The 22,614-nt window shown below is 34.8% G+C and overlaps 1 protein-coding gene across 7 annotated transcripts in view; it reads right to left on the reverse strand.

Moving 5' to 3' along the window:
• The window catches only part of LOC109063316 (sarcolemmal membrane-associated protein-like), a 68,977-nt gene that overhangs the window by 17,716 nt on the left and 28,647 nt on the right, over window positions 1–22,614 (reverse strand). For 2 of the 7 annotated variants that reach the window (XM_042734612.1, XM_042734613.1), the window contains exons 4-15: window positions 14,112–14,148; window positions 11,504–11,566; window positions 10,629–10,724; window positions 10,404–10,475; window positions 10,179–10,319; window positions 9,632–9,769; window positions 8,773–8,941; window positions 8,561–8,611; window positions 6,386–6,448; window positions 3,502–3,561; window positions 3,282–3,356; window positions 107–187 (exon numbers count right to left, since the gene is read on the reverse strand). In XM_042734612.1, the coding sequence (XP_042590546.1) occupies window positions 107–187; window positions 3,282–3,356; window positions 3,502–3,561; window positions 6,386–6,448; window positions 8,561–8,611; window positions 8,773–8,941; window positions 9,632–9,769; window positions 10,179–10,319; window positions 10,404–10,475; window positions 10,629–10,724; window positions 11,504–11,566; window positions 14,112–14,148 (1,046 nt within the window). The other 5 variants (XM_042734614.1, XM_042734615.1, XM_042734619.1 and 2 more) reach the window with 4 other exon arrangements.

Raw genomic sequence — 22,614 nt, forward strand, 5'->3', positions numbered from 1 at the left:
GTAATACTTATTATATCTGGGAAAAAAAGTGGCATGTATCAATGAAAGCTGTAGTAACCAAAACACAGCAATTCACACATTACATATGTGTCCATGTTTCACGTACCTGATGTGTCGTCACTGCTTTTGTCCTTGCTGGGGCTCAGAGTATCAGACATATCGCACTCTTTAGCGTCTATTTGGTTTTCTATGGAGGCAGAGCAGAAGAGACCACTTAGAGGAGAGGGGGGGTCACAATCATAACCCAAAACAACATTAAAATAAGCATAACTATACAGCGATCACAACCTTTACCAGGCTCTCTGCTTCAGTATCTATATCCAAACAGGACTGTGTTTGATGGCTGTTCATATATTAAATCACAATTACTCTTGATCTACAATAGCAGGCAGTGAATGAGCCCCCTGTAGTTCATCCTCTCTGGCTGGTGGTAGTTATTGCCCACACATGGTCATTTGAGTGACCTGGGCTTCCAATGGGACATACAGTCACATTGCAGATTTAGTTTTGTGCTGCTGCAGTATCCATGTGGACTAAAAAGAGTTATAAATGTGATTTGAACAGGAGGAGGTGACGCCAGTCTAAAGAAACTCCTGGCAACATGTTCATGCATCATCGGATATGAATGAATGGCACCTCAAATTTTCAGTATATTTTCGATGAAAGTTGTAAATGTCAATTAAAAAAATCACTATCAGTCAATGCTGTCTAGATACTTCCATTACTCTCAGACATCAGGCCAAACATTGCGCATTTAAATCAATATTTGACCTGAAAAACCGCCCATCCTGCAGTTACATCACATGATAGATCTTCTGAACTCAGTGTTCCATGAATAAGCACAGTGTAGCGAACAAACAGTGACTCAGTGGGACTGAATGGATGAAAACTAAATTATATCGTTATAGATAATGGCTGACTGGTGAATTATAGTCTAATCTGTGTGGCAATAATCTCAGACTCTAATCTGAAGAGAATTGAGGGGTCAAGGTCTGATGTCCCAGCAGCTGTGAGAGGTCAGACACACAAGAACAGCACAAAAAGGACGGGGTCAAGGTCTAAATGCCACATCATCAGCCACATTGCTCTTCACGCGGAGGAGCTTTCGTAAGGTTATAGCCTGGTCCAGAGTGAATTTACTCATTTTTTTCTGGACTGATTATAGGATTAAAAATTAATTACAAATGTAAATGAAAAAGTTATAACAAATAGCTTTTGTTATTTTTATCTATTATCATCATTATTATATTTAGGCAGAAAGGATTTAAAAGTCTTTATAAGCAAATGAAAAATGTACAACAAAGAATTTGCTTTAAACCTGTTATTATTAGGCATTAGGAATGAAAAAATATTATTACTACTTTTAGTATTATTATTATATTTATTATTAGGCAGAATGGTGCAAAATTCTAAAATGTAAATGTAAAAAAAAAAAAAGTACAAAAAATAGGTAACTTTTTTTAACCAATTATTATTACATAGAATAGATTTCAACATGTTAAAATGTAAATGAAAAAGTTACAACAAATAGCTTTTATTTTATCTATTCATATCATTATTATTGGGCTGAATGGATTTAAATTTTTTTTTAAAAAACAAGTTTCAACAAATAGTTTTTTTTAAACATTATTATCATGCAAAATAGCTTTAAATATTTTAAAGTGTAAACAAAATGTTACAACAAATAATTTGTTTTTATCTATTGTTTTTATCTGTGGACTCAGGAAATTCTGCAGTTCTAGTACTCTTGGACCTCAGTGCTGCTTTTGACACAAATGACCATGCCATTTTACTTGAAAGGTTGAGCGATTGTGTAGGAATTCATGGTACTTCATTGAAGTGGTTTAAATCCTATCTTTGTGATATAACATTTTCAGTGGAGGTTGGGAATTTTTCCTCCTCTTCTGTACCATTAACTTGCGGTGTGCCTCAGGGGTCAATTTTGGGCCCACTTTTGTTTTCACTTTATTTGCTCCCTTTAGGCAGGATTTTTCAAAGTATAACATTAATTACCATTTTAATGCTGATGACATGCAGGTGTACCTCCCTTTGAATCATGGGGATGATTATGATATACATTCTTTATTCAATTGTCTAGCAGAGGTAAGATGCTGGTTGGCAGCCAACTTTTTAACATTAAATGATTCTAAAACTGAAATAGTAGTTTCATCTATTATACAAATAAATGACAATTTGGGTCTTTTATCTGTGCATTCTCATACTCATGCAAAAAATGTGGGTGTGATCTTTGATAATGGTCTTAAATTTGACAAACAAATTAACTCCATGGTGAAGAACAGCTTTATCATCTCAGAGCCATTGCGAAATTGAAAGCGTTTTTATCACCAAGGGACTTGGAGACTGTGATCCATGTTTTTTTTTCCTCCAGGCTGGACTGCTGTAACTCCCTGTATCTTGGTGTAACTAAATCCTCTCTGTCTCGGCTTCAATTGGTACAAAATGTTGCCGCCAGGCTTCTTACTGAAGTTAGAAAGAGGGAACACATCTCGCCTGTTCTGGCTTCTCTTCATTGGCTGCCAGTTGAATACCATGTTAAATTTAAGGTTTTATGGTATGTGTATAAGGGGCTGAATGGCCAGGCTCCACAATACATTTCTGATCTTATTGTCCACCGGAAATGTTCTAGTCCCTTAAGGTCCTCAAACAGTTTGTTGCTGACTGTCCCACGGGCACGTTTGAAGTTAAAAGGAGATTGTGCTTTCTCTGTTGCGGCTCCATGACTGTGGAACAATCTGCTCTATCTGTTTTATTGGGTTTTTTATTTTTCATTTTACGTTTTTAGATTGTACAGCACTTTGGTCAGCAGCTGCTGTTTTAAATGTGCTTTAGAAATAATATGCCTTGACTTGCCTTGCCTTATCTACTATTATTATTAGGCTCAACTGATTTAAACTCTTTTAAATGTAAATTAAATTCACAACAAGTAGTATACCTACTCTTATTTTAATAATAATAATAATGATAGACAGATAGCTTAAACTTCACTGATGATGATGATGATGATCTTATTAGAGCTCATTACAGTAATGACCCTGACCTGGTCATGCTCTTTGAGGATGCTAAAAATAACCATAATGCTCGTTCCTGCCACCCAGAGAGCGCAGTTGTTTAATTTGGTTTTAAATAGAGGTCAGGGTGAAACCATGTGCCTCCATTGCCATCAGATTGCATCATACCAGCGTGATGTTCCCAATAACCAAGCTTAATCTAGAAAGAAACTTGATTAAACTTTGATGAAAGTGACAGAAATGTGATAATACCTTTAAGCCTGTCTGGACTGGCCAAGCTGTTGTCCACTGTCGTCTGGTTATTCTGAAGATGTGCATCAATGACTTCTGTGGAATAAAACAGGAAAACATGTCAGGTTTCTGCTCCATTCTCGAGTCCATGAATGGTACACCTCAAATGAACCTCAAAAGAGTGAAAACGGCCTTAGTGTCTTTCCAAATCAATCGATAAAAACACTATCTGTGCTCTTACCGTCAAAGTTGGACAGCTTGTTAATAGATGAGTCCACCGCTTCCTTCAGCTGCCTCACCGCTGGTTAAAAAAGAGAAAAAGCATTTCAGTTTCTGTCTTTAAATATTTAGCATTAAATATCAAATCTCAGTCATTATATGACACTGATGCAGCCCAACTAAATACAGTATCAGCAGCAAAATTGCATTTGTAGTTTTTTCCATACATACAGAACAAAGCAAAAAATGATACATGAAAAGCATCAGTGGAAGCTCAGGACGCATGCTGGTGTGAGTGAAAAACCTCGGGAATAGAGAAAATCCAAGTCAGCTGAAGGTGAAGTGAGAACAGACGGCATGCAAGAGTGTTTTTGTTAAGAATCCGTGTCAAGGTCGGAGAAGTACAAACCAAAGCAAATGCTAAACAATGTTTTGTTCATTACAAGATGAATGAAAGTCAGAAAATAAGCCAGCATTTCACTAGATCTGGAATGAGGCGCTTAAATAGACAATCAACACCAAAACACATTTTAACCTCCAAATAACAAAATCACTTGAAAAAGATGACTGCATATTTCTTCCTTTTAAAAGGGGGGGGGGGGTTGATCTGTCTTTCCATTTTACATTTCCAGCATGTCACGGACAGTCTATTCGACTGTGCTTCACAATGCTAGACAACAGCCAATGATATTTCTGTAAAATTGAAGTACTTGGATTTTTTTTTTTTTGTTAACACTATTTATTATTTTATTACGTATGTCTGCTGTAAATATACATTTTTAATAAGATGTCATCCGAACAATCGATGACTTTGAACAATCACTGATGATCCTAATGGAAAAAATAATATTTAAATAACGAATGTTTCTTGGTTTAAAATGATTTTTGAACTCGATAATGGTTTTGAATAATTTACAGAGTCAGATTCAAACCCAGTTTTGAATTTAACACTGATTTGAAAATGTTTCTGAGTTAAAAAGAACCAGTTCATAAGAGTAATTTGTTCACGGTGAATTGCTTGTTGAATGTACAACACCACAGAAAGATTTAGAAACCACTAGCATGCACTCTAAAAACAAGATTTACTCAGATAATATTTAACGAACTGCATATGGAAAAAAATCCTCTAGCTTCACTAGGGGTGGGCTATATGGCAAAAATATCAAATCACAATTTTTTTTTTATTTCTTTTTAGAAATAAATGTCATGTTAGGTTTACTTTTTTGCGAGTTGTCTGAGCATTACAGCCAAACTAATTTCCCTATTATAAAGACAGAGCCTTTCAAGCTAACAAAATATAAAAAAATGAATGGCAGATATTTAGGCCAAAGTGGGCAAAGATAAAAATCTTTGTCATTATTCTATCTTTGTAATTAAAAAATGAGAACAAAAATACACATTACAAATACATATACAAATAAAACAGGGTTTAATTTCCAGGTACAATATGTGTATTTAGCAGGAGCATTCAAGAAAATGAATGAACAAAAATAAAAACAAAACACTATATAGATTGATTCCTATTAAAGCAACTGTATTAAAGTTTTTCAGTCAAGAGTAGTGAGTGATTTTTCCCTTTGTGTTTTGTTGTTTTATTAACATTAAAGGAATAATTCACCCAAAAATAATTTTTATACCATCATTTACTCACAAATCTTGTTTTAAGCCTGAGTGAGTTTCTTTTTTCTGCTGAACATAAATGCTATTTTGAAGAATGTGGAAAACCAAACAGTTGCTGGTCCACAGCATCTTCCATAGTATTTATTTTTCCTACTATCAAATTCAATGTAGACCAGCAACTGTTTGGTTACCCACATTCTTCAAAATATCATCTTTTGTGTTCAGCACAAGCAAGAAATTAATGCAGGTTTGGGACAACATGTGAGAGTAAATAATTACAGAAATTAAATTTTAGGGTGAATTATGCCTTTAATGACAGTCGGCAGCATGTTTAGTACTGTCCCTTTAAGAGCTGCACGTGTCAAACATACAGGCACATATCCATTTTTCTCTCAACTGTTTGCTTTCATTTTAGAGATAACCAACTGAGTCTATATGTAAACCTTGTGTGTTTAGACAGTATTAGTGCAAAAGATAACTTAGTCCAGTAATCAGGTGCTGTTTGACAGGCTTTTTAGTGTGCACGCTTCAGAAAAAGCGTACGTCAGAGCAGCAGGCGAATGAAACGCATCAGTGGAAATCATCATATCGCACACCCAAAAGACTTTAAATTAATTTCAAATGCGAAAAAATACAAATGTATAGCCCTGCATTTTGAAACAAACCAAAAAAGGCCTAATGTGACCTAATTTGATGATGCTGAGTTCAAAAATATCAATAAATATGTTGATGAGTTCAAAAATATCTATAGATTTTTATTTTTAATTTGAAATTATACATTTATCAAAATAACAAAAGCATTCAAATGTCCAAAGTTTTAATGAAAAAAAGTAATCAAAACATGTCATTTTAATATACAAAAGTGTGGACAAGTGGAAACCAGCATTAGAAAAAAAAAACATCTGTAGAATTAATAATACATGTGAAAATTGCTGAGAATTGCACAAATATTTGTAATCTGGCTCAGAGGGAGACAGGAATCATGTCTTTACGGTGTTTTTCTGCTGATTAAGGGACAATACAAGACAACTTCACCTTACTAATGCTTCTCAAAAATAACAATTCTACAAATTTTGTGAAAAACTGCGATGTGCTTGATTAAAACAGGCACTATTGTTGAAATCAGCACCTCAATATTAGTAAGTAACAAGCATATTGTGTAGTGCTTATGTTCATGTCCCTGTAAACACCTTCCTCACTTTCCAGAGTAAAACCTGCTTTGATGCTCATAAGATGGTTCATTAGTACGGCTGAGGAAGACGTTGGAAAGAATGCGGTGTACTCACATTGACACTCAATGTACTGTTGAATTAAAGTGCAGTCTCCTCCACTCTTTAAAAGAAAGTGGTCTACCAAAGAAAGAAAAACCCTCCATTAAATGAACAGCAAATGGAAGAAATCCCACATCGAGGGGCATCAGATGATATTAAAACAGAAGCCAGATCTACAGCAATGAACATGAGATGCAACCAAACAGAGATGCAGAGGGCGGGACAAGGACACAGACGGGAGACGCCTCACTGCCCTGAAGAGACTGACTGACACCTGTCACCTCAGGGACAGACTCTGCGACATGGAGATCTGGTACTGATATATCAAGGGTCATATTTTAGCAGATGACTCCTCCTTTGGCTGGGAATCTTCCAAATAAAATCCTCAAAATTAAAGCCCTCTCATTTTAAGGTTTAAAATCAAAGAAAATGAGACAGTTATAAATATTAGCAATGTAATTTTATAGTTATACTGTAAAATAAAATTATGGTTATATTACTTTTCTTGAATACTGTTTTTTTTATTTACAGCGAAAAAGTATTATTACAATAGTAATACTTCTACAAACAACAACAACAATATTAACAATAATAATAATAACTGATTATTATTCTTATTATTATTTTATACATACTGAAACCTGAAACTCATTGCAGAAATAAAAAAATAATTAATAGAAATAAAAATAACCTAAAAATTTAATTGCATATAAAAAATAAAGCAATGTTTTGGTAAAGGATTCCGTTTCAAAAGTTTCAGAAATACTGAATCTGTCTGGGAATCTTCTAAATAAAATCTTCAAAATAATCTTAATCTTATCACTTGGAAAGAAAATTAAAAATGGCATAAATATAAATAGTATTGTAATTTTGAAGTCTGTATTTGGTTAACTGTTGTATTTATTCTTTTTTTAATTCATGATTTATTTATTTTTTATTTACAGTGGAACAGCATTATGATAGCAATACTTCTAATTTTGTTTAGTAGCAGTAGTAATAACATTAACTTATGATTATAAATATTAATATTATTATCTTAATTGTGTTATATAGATTTTTATTTATATTATTTTAGAATCATATTGATTATTTTTAATATAATTTATTTTTTTGCAAACTGTGAAGCCCTACAAACAAGCACATAAAACCAGAAACTAACTCAAATAAATAATTTCATATCGCAATCACATTTATTTTTTTAATCAGAAAAATTGCAATTACATTATCCTCCAAATCGTGCAGCCCTATAATCTCCATAGTTTCCCATCTGGCTGCCCTATTAAAAAAAGCTTTAAGTCGGTTTCCTGTACAGTTATGCTCTTAACAGCAAAACGACTTGTTGTGTAAAGACGTGCACATCACTCTTGGTTTAAGAAACACAGATTTTGATGCCAAACGACAGCATCTTTGAAGTTTTCAGTCACTTTCAGCTTTGCACAGGCTGATGTTCTCAACAACGGTCTTATTGAAGTAAAAACCCCATGTTATGCCATTCTAATCATCCCTGAGATCAGTATATTTCATGGAAATGAATGATAAAGGGACAGCTCAGCGAGTGGAACATCTTTGCCAAGAGGATTGTGGTCTGTGGCATACCACATCAGTATGTTATTTGCCTCTCATATTATTGCCAGAGAATATAGCACTAGAAATCAGTTCAGGAATATAAATAACCAAGTGATTCTTGGGCGACATTATAAAACCTAGTGCCTTAGCAGGGGTGTCCAAACTTCCTGCAGAGTTTAGTGCCAGCCCTTATTAAACACTGACTAAATTATATTAATAATTTCAATAGTTAGTAAGGTGGCACATTAAAATAGGTCCTCCTGAATATTCTGAACTTTATTATCAAGCAAGAAGCCTAGTATAAATAACTGAACAGGCCAATCAGTTCAGATTGTTTAAACTACCTCGCTTCTGTACTGAGAAAAACTAACTTGGCGAGAAACGGCCAACTGAGGGGAGAAGTCTTAAACTGCATACAGAGGTGCAGACTTGAACACACATGCTCAGTGCAAAAGTTCAAGGCCTTCGAGACAGAACGGAAGCAAAGCCGGACAGACAGAAAGAAAGAGGGACTGAACGAAAAATGAAAAACAGGCAACCAAAGGCGAGCTCCCATGCTGAATTAGTCAAGGAGATGATGCAAGGTTAGCAGCACACCAGCAGACGCATGCGTCTCCAACTCACCTAAACTGTTGTTTTCCTTTATGCTTTTCTCCTGCAGCTGTTCTAACCGGACTGGAAAATGACAACGAGAAGATTTGGGATGACCAAAAATAAAAACAAGAGCTCCATACTGACAGATGCTCCTCCTCACCCTGTTTCGTGTATTTTGTTCCCCTGATAAGGGAGTGCACCGTTCTCAACTGAGAGAAATATAGCATGCGTGTGTGTTTTACCTTGCAGGGCTGTTAGCCTCTCATTCGTGAAGTCGTTGTCCGCCTGCAGAGCTTCGATTCGAGCTTGAAGCGCCTGTTCTTTCTCCTCCATCTCTTCGATCTTCAGCTGCAGCTCTTTCTTCTCATTCAGGCCTTTCTGAGTGAGCTCCTCATGTTTGCCCTCTGCCACCTGAACATAAACATTAAGAACATAATACACTAAACTCAGGCCATCCATTATGTAGGTGAGTTTGTTTCAGATTTAGAGAAATGTAGCATTGCATCACTTGCTCAGCAATGGATGCTCTACAGTGAATGGGTGCCGTCAGAAACAGAGTCCAAACAGCTGATTAAAATATTAAAATCACAATAATTCACACCACTCCAGTCCATCAGTTAACACTGCGTGAAGTGAAAACGTCACAAGACATTTCCGTAACATCCAGTGGAAAAGTCCATCTCCTGTTGTCGTTTCACATCAAAATCCACAAACTCCAAAAAAAAAAAAAAAAAAAAAAAGTTTTCTCTCCTGATTCAGACCAGACCTCTTTTTCACTGGAGGCAATGTTAATATTGATTATGGACTCATATTTTAGCCAGATGCAACAGTTTAAAAATGTCTTGATGGATTTGTTTCTTACAAACGCACAGCTTTTGGCTACTCCAGATGTTAACTGATGGACTGGAGTGGTGTGGATTACTTGTGGATTATTGTGATGTTTTTATCGGCGGTTTGTACTCTCATTCTGACGGCACCCATTCACTGCAGAGCATCCATTGGTGAGCAAGTGATGCAATGCAAAATTTCTCCAAATCTCACTGAGCACATTTTCAGAAAATCGTCATTTTGGGTGTGTCAGCGGGTGAACATCAGACATGCCTTGATCTTTTCAGTGAGATCCTTGACTTCATTGACGGCTCCGTTGTATTTGTTGGCGAGTTCTCTGAGCTCCTCCTGTGTGCGTTCGTTCATCTCTCTCAGGTGAGTGCACTCGTCCTCTGTGTTACTCAAACTCCTCTGCAATGCAATAACAGATCAATAGAAACAAACAACAGAAAACATGTAATGGATATAACTGGCTATGATGCTTTACATCCAAATCCTCCTTTACCAGGGTAAAATCTATATGCATAGACTGTAAGTTGCATATTGCTTTTTCTTGAGCAGCAAAAATATAAAGGATCATGTGACACTGAAGACTGGAGTAATGATGCTGAAAATTCAGCATTGCATCGCAGGAATAATTTAGATATTAAAATTTATTCAAATAGCAAAACAGCTTTTTAAAACTAACATATAATATTACAGCTTTTTTTCTGTATGTTTAATTAGGTAAATGCAGCATGTATATATATATATACAACTATAGCTCTTTACAATAGCCCTTCCATTTGGGAATTAATAAAGAATTTTGATGTGTTTTTACCTCCACCTCGGATAGCTTCCTGACCACCTCGATTTTCTCCTGAAGAACCCGCCTCAGGGACTCTTTGGCCGTCGTCTCGTAATTGTGTTTGTCCTCTGTTAAGGCTACAAGCTCCTTTCGGATACCGTCTTCTGTTTGGTTCTGAGGAAACAACATGCTTTGGTGAAACCGGAACTATATTCTGTGAGCACACATCCAAACACTCAAAGCAAACATTGGCCTTACTTTTGAATATGCTTGCAACTGATTCCCCATCACCTCCAATCTAGAGAGTAACCGGTCTTCATCGATTAAAGCCTTAAAGACACAGAAACAGACTCTGTTATCATGACAAACACAGTAGTAGAGTGGAACAAACAGTCATAATTGTAACATATTCCGAGCACTACTAAACATGCCTATAAACAGCCATCTGTACTGAATAATTAATAACGGTCATGTGTGATGTACCTGCCAGCTGCTCTCTGATGCTTCCTGTGTGCTGGCCAGCAGCCTCTGTAAAGTGGCCAACTTCTGCTCCAGCATCTGCTCTCGGTGTAAGGCCTCCTGAAGGAGACAAACACACCAACATTATCAGATTTATAATATGTATACTATTCAAAAGATATATTTTAAACAAAAGAAAACTTTTAATAGGCAATGGCGTATTAAATTGAGTAAAAGTGACAGTAAAGACTATAATATTGTTTCATAAAAATCTATTTTTAAAAATGCTGTTCTATTAATAAATCCTGATTTATTTATTTTTTCACAAAAATGAATGAATGAATGAACGATTAAATAAATAACATGAGCAAATCAGCATATTAGAATGATTTCTGAAGAATCACTGAAGTAATAGCCACTGAAAATTCAGCATTGCATTTTTAAGATATATTCAAATATAAAACAGCTATTTTAAATTGTAATATTATTTAAAAATGTAACAGCTTTTCCTGTATATTTCATCAAATAAATGCAGCATTTGTGAGCATTAGAGACTTTAGAGACAGTAAAATAGTGAATTATCACTATATATACACACACTGTAAAATGCAATATATATTACATATGCAATGTTATATACATATATTATTATATATATAGCATATATTACTTTATATTATATACACTACATAATATACAGTAAATAAATGTGAAATAATATAATTAATCCTGCATTTATTTAACTAATGATAATAATTATCATCATTATTATTATGTAATGTATAATCATCAACCATTATATGGTTCATAAAATAGACAAGTATCTCAACTTGCAAAATCTATGCATTTGGATTCGTAATGTCTTTAGAAGGCCAGTAGAGGTCAGTGTTGCTCCATACCTGCAGGTACTGGGAGAGCTGAAACAGTTCCTGAGAATACATACTGGGTGTATTTGCGGACACCTGCATGCCAGAAAGAAAAAAACACAGTGAAAAAGAGAAATCTCTGCACACAGTGTATCCATCTCACTATAGCAGATCCGCATGCCTCCATAACACTCTTTGAATATACAAAGCATCTTTTCACACGCTGTCCTTGATGCATCTGAATCAGCAGCGCATTTAAAGCAATTTTCAGTCTCACCAAAAGAAACATCATCTGAAAAGGTGAAAAGTATCAAATAACCTTGGATAGTCCCAGTCTATATCAATAAGGGCATTGTTCCTCATATGCAGCTCTTAAATTGAATTGCCTAATTTCTAGCAGTGGTGACCACAATGATCCAAATAATGAAATCGTGACTCTAGTTTAGCTACATTTATTGAATCCACATGAGGAGACGCTCCCACAGCAGAGAAGGCGGAAGGAGTTTTTTTATATTGACAGCGTCAGATGCTGCGGTCAGATATAGAAGCGCTATATGCATCTGGAAACGGACGTGACATTCATGAGGTTTAAGGGGGACACCAGGCCGGTCCATCCACACCTCCTCCATTAGTACAGACAAAACTCTGAGCGCGCTGCTGTAATGATTTACACATGCATGTTCTTGTCATCATCACAGATGCAGATGATGTCATCACTCCTCAGACTGATGTCATCCGATAATTGTTTTTCCTAATCCATCTGCCAGAGTTCAAACCTCTGACTGAATTCCAAACACACGCCCCTAAACATTCATTCATTTTTACTTCACTTTAAAGTTTCTACGTTTAAAAATCGCTTCTGAGTGAGTAGCAGAGTGACAACTTCTTGTTTTCTATAGTGCAAGAAGTTGTGAGTAATATTAGGTGAAAACAAACAATTTTTGTTGTTTGAATAAAATGAATACATTTTAATTTTTTTCAAAAAGAACATTAAATTGATAAAAGTAGCTGAAGACTGGAGTAATGACTGCTAAAAATTCAGCTTTGCATCACAGGAATAATTGACTGATTATTAAAATAGTACATATCAAGGTGAGTTTGAATATATATTATATATAATATATATTATACATACACATATATACAGTACAGGTCAAAAGTTTGGAAACATTACTATTTTTAATGTTTTTGAAAGAAGTCTCTTCTGCTCATCAAGCCTGCATTTATTTGATCAAAAATACAGAAAAAACAGTAATATTGTGCAATATTATTACAACTTAAAATAATAGTTTTCTATTTGAATATACTTTAAAAAAAAAAAAATTATTCCTGTGATGCAAAGCTGAATTTTCAGCATCATTACTCCAGCCTTCAGTATCACATGTAACATCCAGTCTATCACATGATCATTTAGAAATCATTCTAATATTCTGATTTATTATGAGTGTTGGAAACAGTTCTGCTGTCTAATATATTTGATGAATAAAAGGTTAAAAAGAACTGCATTTATTCAAAATAAAAAAACAATACTAATAATATATATTCTAATAATATATTTTCTTTACTATCACTTTTTATCAATTTAACATCCTTGCTGAATAAAAGTATTGATTTTATTTAAAAAAAGAAAAAAAATTACTGACCAGTAGTGTATATTGTTATTACAAAATATTTATATTTTAAAAACATAGCTTCTTTTTTTTTTTTTTACTTTTTATTCATCAGAGTATCCTAAAAAAGTATCACATGTTCTGAAAAAATATTGAGCAGCAGAACTGTTTCCAACTTTGATAATGAATCATCATATTAGAATGATTTCTAAAGGATCATGTGATAATGCTCCATAATGTGCCATCACAGAAATAAATGATAATTTAAAGTATAATAAATGTAAAAACAATTATTATTAATTGTAATAATATACCACAATATTACATTTTTTTTTCTGTATTTTTGATCAAATAAATGCAGGCTTGATGAGCAGAATATATATATATATCTCTATCTCTCTATCTATCTCTCTATCTATCTATCTATCTATCTCTATATCTATATCTATATATATATATATATCAGGCATGTCTGGTGTTGCTAAAAACTGATCAACATTGTGTCAGTAATAGCATTTGACTCTAGATGCACCAGAAGCACGAAATGAACAATGCTATTATATTCCCGTTTAAACACTAACACGATAAAGCACGAGTACATATTTAAAACTTCTAAAGAAAGACACCTCTGTTCTGGGAATGAATCGCCACACAACCCAATTGTTCCCTGTTAAAGCTCAACAGAGGCATCCCACACAGAGGATGGCATGAGAGGATAACTGCATTATCTAACTTCATCTGGACCACCTCCAGGATTGTTCACAAATACACCATATAACAGCCTGACGGAGAGCCGCATGCAAACCTCAGATAGCGGCACGTATTGCGAGGTGTTGATTCAAAGCTAGGACTTGGAAATCAATGGCATTCATAAGACGGCTGCTTTGAGACAGCATGGCAAAGCTGCATGCTGTTTGATATCCAAAACACAGGAACATAACGAACTGGAAACATTCATTCATGACCAATGTGTAATTTGGAAAAAACAAGCTCATATATAATGCATGAAAAAGGCAGTCGTGAGTGCTTACCTTATCAAGAGCCAGTGGCAGTGGTGCTGGAACAACACTGGAAGAGAAAGAGAGGTTGTTAATGCTTGATGGAGAGATCGGGACGGATCTCCTGACATGATGCATGAGGAAAGTTAGCAGCAAATATTTGCTAGCAGACTCACTCAAGTGATTCAACTTGGCACTGTTAATATTTTACAGTACTGCCCTTTTATAACTCCAAACTATTAGCACACGGCTTGAGAGATGAGGCTTTGTGATACACGTTGTGTTTCATTTAACTTTTTGCTTAAATTTTTTTTTTCATTTTAATTTTTATATTTTCTGTTTTAAGTAAAGTGTTACTTGTGTTTTCTTTTTTAGTATACATGTAGTTTCTATCGATTTTATTTAAATTTTAATTCTACATGAAACAGTTTTATAAATATTATGTTTTTATAAATATTTTAAATTAGTTTTTATAATATTTATATTTAAATTAGATTGTATATTATAGTTACATTTATATTATATATTATTTTAAATTTGTTATATTTAAGTTTATTTTAATTCTTTAATTTGTATTTTTGTCTTTATTTTTTTGTTTGTCATTATTATTTGTTTTTGAAATATCCATACATAGATTATAATTTTTTTTTAATTAGTTTTTAATTTTTATAGTGTATAATAAGTGTTTTGTAGTTTTTTATTAGTTTCTTTAATAGAAATATGTATATATATGTATATGTCACTCCTCATCAGCTCTCCAGCTGCACTTAAACACAGTTTCTAGCACTTAAATGACCCAAATAAGCTGTGGGTTCAAAAGGTCAGTGGTGATACCTGTGGACTTTGAGCTCTAGAAAGAAACCAGGCAGATTCAGAATATGAAATGCTCTTGGTCACTGGGACTTTGTGAAATAAGTTTAACCGAATGGAGTCTGGAGAAATGGAGCAAACCACCTGATAAACTCTGAGGAACTAGAAAAACATGCATAATGATGGCCCTTAATCCAACAAAACAGTCTGACCAAACACAACGAAGACTTTCCAAAACACCAAGCCATGAACTTTGCATAAATATACATTTGAACATAATATTGTGGACTTTACACAACATTTTGCCCAATAAAATGCTTTTTGACATTTTATTCATTTCCATGAATAAATTTTTTTTTTCTCAAGCATGTAATTTTTAACTTCCATGGTATTGCCAGATTTTACATGACTACGGATAAGGGTGAGAAGGATGAGCCCCTTTTGGTAATACAAACACTTTAAAAATGTGTCCTGCATAAACTTCCTGTTGGAACAGGAAATACTTCAACAGAGGAAAGGAAAATGCAATCAGAGCTAAAAGATAAAATAAAATTCAAATGAACTAAAATTATAATAAAATAAAACAAAATAAAAAATAATAATAATAGCCAATTTAGAGTAATAGTAAAATAAAACAGAATTAAAATAAAATAAACAAATGAAATAAAAAGGTTGAATAATAAAATATAATAAAACAAAATAAAATAGTCAAATTAAATGATAAAATAAGATAATTTAATATAAAATAAAATAAGAGTGTGAAATAAAAAGAAAAACTATTATTAAATCATTAAAATAAATCTTAAAAAAACAAAAACAATAAAATCTGCATGCCATTAACTGTTCTGGCCTTGGTCAAACAAACAAATTATAGAATGTAAGTAGGCCTATATTAATTGTTAAATAACCATCCTCAAACCTATATTAAACGGCTGTTAACCAGATGAATGAAATATAAAACAAAGAGAGAAATGATGAGTAAAGATAGTTCAGACCTCAACACACCCATATAAAAACTTCCAGCTGGATACAATTCACATTTCAAGCATTTTTTCCCACTTTGACTGCGTCATTCCTTTAAAAGCCTGCCGATCCCTCTTTTTGGAAAAGTCTTATTACCTGAAGCATAGGCAAAGCAGGATTTATGATGCCATATCCATCAGCAGGCCTTCACTTCCATGGCTGTGGGTCTTGAGATTTTTCTTTCAGGTGCTTAGCAGAAGAACATGTGGTCATGCTCTCTTTAGCAGCTCGGTAACATGGCTGGATCCTTGTCGCTCGTGTAAAATCAAAACAGTGCCGTTCTGTCCGCTCCACACAGTCTGACAGCATCCACGCCCCTAACAGCGGTCAAAGTTCAAGCGCTCGTCATGTGACAGTTCCAGACTCTTCTGAAATAAAACACTCCAAGGTCTCTCAGAGCTCCAAGCCCATCTGAAGAGCTTTCAAAATTTCATACGCAGTGAAACTCAGGCGGGACAACAGTAGCAGAACCTGATCCTCTGGCCATCTGCCCCCATGGCATCGGCTCAGTAACTCGTGCAAAGAAACAAAGCCGACGTGTTGGAGAGCATTCCAGCAGACATAGGGAAAGTTCATAATGGTGACCCATAAAAATCCTTATAAATGTGGCATATCACATGTAACACGGACAGAGGTTATGTTTGGGATAGCATACTACCATACTGATATATTTTTAGTATATTTAGTATGCATACTGTGCATAATATGCAAATTTGATAGATATTTTTACTCTGCATTAATCTAACAGCCTATAATGCAATCACGCAGCAGAAATAAATGATGACAGCCAGCTAGTGCATATGTGGCTAATAAGTCTGCATGTCTAGTGCAAACACAAGTGACTCTTATGATGTTTCAGAATCTGCATCGCAACTAGACATGAACACACATGCTTCATCTCCAGAGCTGCTCCGAAAGTCACTTCAGCAGATTTAAATGGTTTCATTTCAGAAAAGCTACAGTCAAATACATACAGAAACTCAAAGATCTTCACAATAATCCATAAAAATATTATTATTTGTAAGGAATGTCACGCAGCTAAGATATACGTTTTAATTTGTACAGTTCTTCAGCATCTTATTTGACAAACAAATGTTTTGTTTTGTTGTAAATTATATTTCCATTTGATTTTAAATCATTAATCATTTAAAATTGTGTAGGCTTGATTGTTTTCATTAGACAGCAGATTTGAGGATAAATCTGACATAAAAAAATTAACTGTGGAAAAATCAAATGGAAAACACAATTTAACGAAAAATAAAATGGATTTCATAGGTCGCTAAATTAATAAAGTAGCTATTCTGTGGAGTTTATTTGTGAACAAACAAGTTCTGTTTACATTCATTCTCAAGGTCTAACCAACAGGTGGAAGGCATTTCATGATAAATATCCATAACATATAATAATGGAAGGAAGAATTGGTTCTAAACATGTGACAAGCTTCATATTAAGGCCTTTAAAAACTGGTAAGACAGTTTATAGTTTCGTTTCGCATATTAGATTAAGCGGCTCGGCCATCATATGGTCTGACAGAAAGGCTGCATGTGCCACTGACTGAGACACTAGGCTACTCACACTGTTTAATATGTTTGAGATGTGCTGTCTTCCTGAATGCATAACTCACATTTCACAGGTATATTCTCCATCTGTAAATGTTAGATAAACTTCACTTCAGTGAACGAGCGCCGCCGCGCGCATGCACGCCAAACAGACAGAGCTCAATGAAAAAGAAGTGCAATAATTCTTACTAAAATATACATTTCGCTGAAATATTTGTAGTTGGACACTAAATATGACATGTAGAATTTTAAACCTACAAGTAAGTCTATTTTTATGATAGCACTGACTGTAAAGTGACTGTAATGGGGTAATCAAAATAGCCTAAAACAACTCTGTGCTTTTGTTCTCATTTATTTTCATTTTTTAGTTTAGTGAATTTAACTTCCGCTTTAAAAGCCTTTAAAAGCCTGCAACGTTACAATGTTAGAATGAAATGTGATTTTAACCCTTATTTTGCACATAATATAAAGGCTTACATGGTTACATTCACTTTATTTGTTTTCATAGACTTTAATATATATATGAAATACAGATTTGTTTTAATACAAATACAAAAACGAATATACCGAGATATATACCGTATATCGCAAATTGGCCAAAAATTACCGAGATATGAATTTTTGCCCATATCGCCCAGCCCAAGCTCACACACAGACACCGTGTCTACACCGGACGTGACAGCTGTCATGTTAAAACAGCTTAAGTCTGTCTACACTGGCTTTGAAAAAGAGGCCTTTGCAAATCATTTGAACTTTGTGTCAATACGTTATAAATAGAACGAGGCATCAGTTTACTGTCAGGAATTTGTCGTGCCACGCCGCATCTAGTGTAGACAGCATCACTGTTTATAATGGGTTCTATAGTATTTTGTCGTGTCACGTCACTCGTGTCCAAGAGCCACACAGATGCAAGTGAACACTGAATTCCGTTCACTTCCATTTCTTTTTGTGCCTGAAATTACACATATTCGTGAAATTGTGTCAAATATTATGTCTGCAAGTATCCTTGTAAACACAGTTGCTTATTACTTAGGTGAACGTAAACATTTGTGACCCTGGACCACAAAACCAGTCATAAGGGTCAATTTTTCGAAATTGAGATTTATACATCATCTAAAAGAGGAATGAGCTTTCCATTGATGCATGGTTTGTTAGGATAGGACAATATTTGGTCGAGATACAACTATTTGAATATCTGGAATCTGTGGGTGCAAAAAAATCTACATTTTGAGAAAATCGCCTTTAAAGTTGTTCAAATGAAGTTCTTAGCAATGCATATTACTAATCAAAAATTAAGTTTAAATATATTTACAGTAGGAAATTCACAAAATATCTTCATGGAACATGATCTTCACTTAATATCCTAATGATTTTTGGCATAAAAGAAAAATCTATAATTTTGACCCATATAATGTATTTTTGTCTATTGCTACAAATATACCCCAGAGACTTAAGACTGCTTTTGTGCTCCAGGGTCACAACTGAGAAAGAAAATGGAAGTGTAACAGCATATTGGTTTACAGCAGTTCCTGCTTTCTGTCATGAATGTTAATTAAATAATAAAACACAGAGAAAAATCATCTTTTTGTCTGACTGTACATGTACGGGCAGCGTGCAGCACCTGCCGCCACTAAATTACATTATATTTGTCCCATATTGTCATTAATATACATACTGACTTCAACTTGGACCACTAAATAAATAGACTGCTATTGTTATGCGAGTATGAGGGTTAGATTATTTAGTGCACAGGTGGAAAAATGTGGAAACCACTCATTGCATCACACCATCTCCTGACTGCATTATTATTTGTAAAATAGGGGCTTTATGGAGTGTGTGTACACATGGTTATAAGTATACCAGTTTATATTTCATTAATTTAGGGAAATGAACAAGTGTCTTAGCCCTCAAGGGACTATTTGGCCAACCGGCTTATTCCTGCTTGAAAAGCAAAATGTTATTGATAGTGTAAAAAACATCAACTTTGAAGCACATGCTGATTGATGGACTAGCATTACTTACTACCTTCCAGCAACACTACATTCAATGAAGGTAAAATAGTAAAAAACATCAGTTCATTTAAATGGAACCAGAATCGGAACCAGAAAACTATACCCAACCCTACTTATGAAGATCTGTATACTGTAATATATGTTGAATTTTGACATTGCCAACCTTTAAGTTAAGTTTACAGTAATAAACAATATTTTTTTTTTTTACCCCAATTTTTATTATACAGACAAAATGAAAAACAAACAATCATAAGAGAGAAAACATTGTCTGCACTTTTTTCCTTTTTACACAATTCTTTCCCACATATAACTAAATGAGGAAAGAGACAAGGAGAATAATAAAAATAAATAAATAGACATAGCCACCCCCCACCCTAAGAACCCCCAGGAGGATTAGAAAATATAAGACATTGTATTTGTATACAATAATACTTATAAGATGCATATAATAAAAAAAGAGAGAGGGAGAAAAAAGAAAAGGAAAAACAAGTATAATCAACTATACCAATAGTATATATGGATGGTAAAAGTATTAATTGGAAATAGTATAAAGAAGCATACACAAACATACACATATGCATCCAAAACAATACACACATATACCGGTTCAAAAATCGGTTCAATGTTTGCACACCCATGATTTATATACTTAGTCGGAATCTAGAGAGGACATGGAGTCGTAAAGATTTAGAATCGGGTTCCAAGTTTTATTAAAATTTATCAGTTGAGCCCCGAGTAGCATATTTCAATTTTTCAAGTGAAAGGAATGACATCAGATCCTTTAACCAAGAGGTAGTTGGGGGAGGGGTTGGACACTTCCAATGCAACAAGATGCACCTTCTAGCTATAAGAGAAGCAAAGGCAATAACCTCTGCTTTCTGCCTTGTGATAGAAGACAGGAGAGACACGCCGAAGATGGCAACTATAGGACATGGAGATAAAGAAACATGCAGAGCCCTAGACATGAAGTCAAAAAAAGAAGCCCAAAATGAGGCCAATTTTGGGCAGCTAAAGAATGTATGAGTGTGATCAGCGGGAGAGAAGGAGCATCTGGTACAGGAGTCTTCTGTTTTGTGGGAACAATTTATGAAGTCTAGCTTTAGTCAAATGAATTCGATGCAAAACTTTTAGCTGAATGAGACTTAGCCGAGCACATACAGTGGTAGAGTTAACTCTAGCAAGGGCCTCAGACCATAGCTCTTGCGATAACTTGATTTGCAACTCATTCTCCCAGGTTATCTTCAAGCAGTTAAGAGAAGATGTACTAGATGAAAGTAACATGGCATGGATAGAGGATATACGACTACCACCTGTAGAAGCTGACAATAATTTCTCAAGCAGAGATTTTTTCTGGTAATAGAGGGAAACTGGGGAAATTGGTTTTGGCAAAATTACGGAGTTGAAAATACCTGAACAAACCTGTAGAGTGTAAGTTAAATTTGGAAATAAGATTGGTAAATGTAGCAAAAGAATTATCAATAAAAAGATCTGAAAAACAAACAATGCCCTTATCTCGCCATCTTTTAAAGGTGTGATCAATACCTGGTGGCAAAAACAAGTGATTATTGCAAATAGGACTTGAGACGGATAGTGACTCCAAACGAAAATGTTGTCGAAATTGTTTCCAAATTTTTAATGTCCATAACACAATGGGATTTTTAGTATAACTAGAGGGACGCAGAGACAAAGGAGCAAAGACTAGTGCTGGGAGGGAAGAAGAAAGGCAAGAAGTAGCTTCTAGAGTGCACCAGTTGACCTCCGGTGCATTACACCATAAGAAAATCTTAGAAATATTAGCGGACCCGTAATAAAAAAATAAAATTTGGCAGGGCCAGACCTCCGTCACATTTGTTTCGTTGAAGGATAGATCTATTAACCTTAGGAATCTTACCTGCCCAAATGAATGAAGAAAGGATGTTATCTAAGCATTTGAAAAAAAGATTTAGGTAGAAAAAGAGGGAGAGACTGAAAGAGAAATAAAAGTCATGGCAAAACATTCATTTTAATGGTCTCCACTCTTCCTACAAGAGAAAGGGGCAGGCTGTCCCACCGTTTTAAATCAAGCTTAATTTGATCAACCAAATTTGTGAAGTTATTCTTAAACAGAGAACTGAAAGGGTATGAAATGTTTACGCCTAAATATCGAAACCCTGCAGGGGAGAAATGAAAGGGTAGGGTGCTTTTAGAAATTTTCTTAGCCATATCATTTATAGGGAAACATTCGCTTTTTGTAAAGTTTAATTTGTAACCTGAAAAAGAGCCGAAGGTGTCAAGCAAGTGCATAATCTCATTCACACAGCCAACTGGATCTTGAACATACAACAACAAGTCATCAGCATACAGAGAAACCCGATGTTCCGTGCCACCCCTATGAATCCCACATATAGACGGAGATGTTTTTAAGGCGATAGAAAGAGGGCTCGATGGCTAAGGCAAAGAGCAGAGGAGACAGAGGGCAACCCTGCCGTGTCCCACGGAAGAGGGGAAAGAATGATGAACTATCAGCATTAGTTTTAACACTTGCAGAGGGAGCAGTGTATAAGAGGCGAATCCATGAAATAATATTGTTCCCAAAGCCAAATTTTTTTAATGCAGTGAATAAATAATTCCATTCGACACGATCAAATGCTTTTTCAGCATCAAGGGAAATGATCATTTCAGACTTAGTAGAAAGAGATGGACTAAAAAGAATGTTTAGCAAACGCCGGATATTAGATGACATCTGACGTCCCCTAATAAACCCAGTCTGATCCTCAGATATAATATTAGGAAGACACACATCTATGCGCTTTGCCAGCACCTTTGCTAGAATTTTTACGTCAGCATTCAATAAACTGATAGGTCTATAGCTACTGCATAAAGTTGGGTCTTTATTTTTTTTTAATAGAAGGGAGATAGATGCTTGATTCAATGAGGTTGGGAGAAAACCGTGCTCGAACGACTCCTTGTACATATCAAACAATAAGGGGGCTAACTGCACTGAGAATTTCTTATAAAAATCTAAGGGGAAGCCATCAGGCCCTGGAGCCTTGTTACACTGCATGAGACCAATGCAAGTGGTGATTTCATCTAATCTAAGAGGTTCATCCAATGTCTCCTGTATTGATGTATTAATAGTAGGTATATTTAAAT

Source organism: Cyprinus carpio, chromosome B11 (genome assembly GCF_018340385.1).
Source record: "Cyprinus carpio isolate SPL01 chromosome B11, ASM1834038v1, whole genome shotgun sequence".
In the NCBI taxonomy this organism is placed as follows: Eukaryota; Metazoa; Chordata; class Actinopteri; order Cypriniformes; family Cyprinidae; genus Cyprinus; species Cyprinus carpio.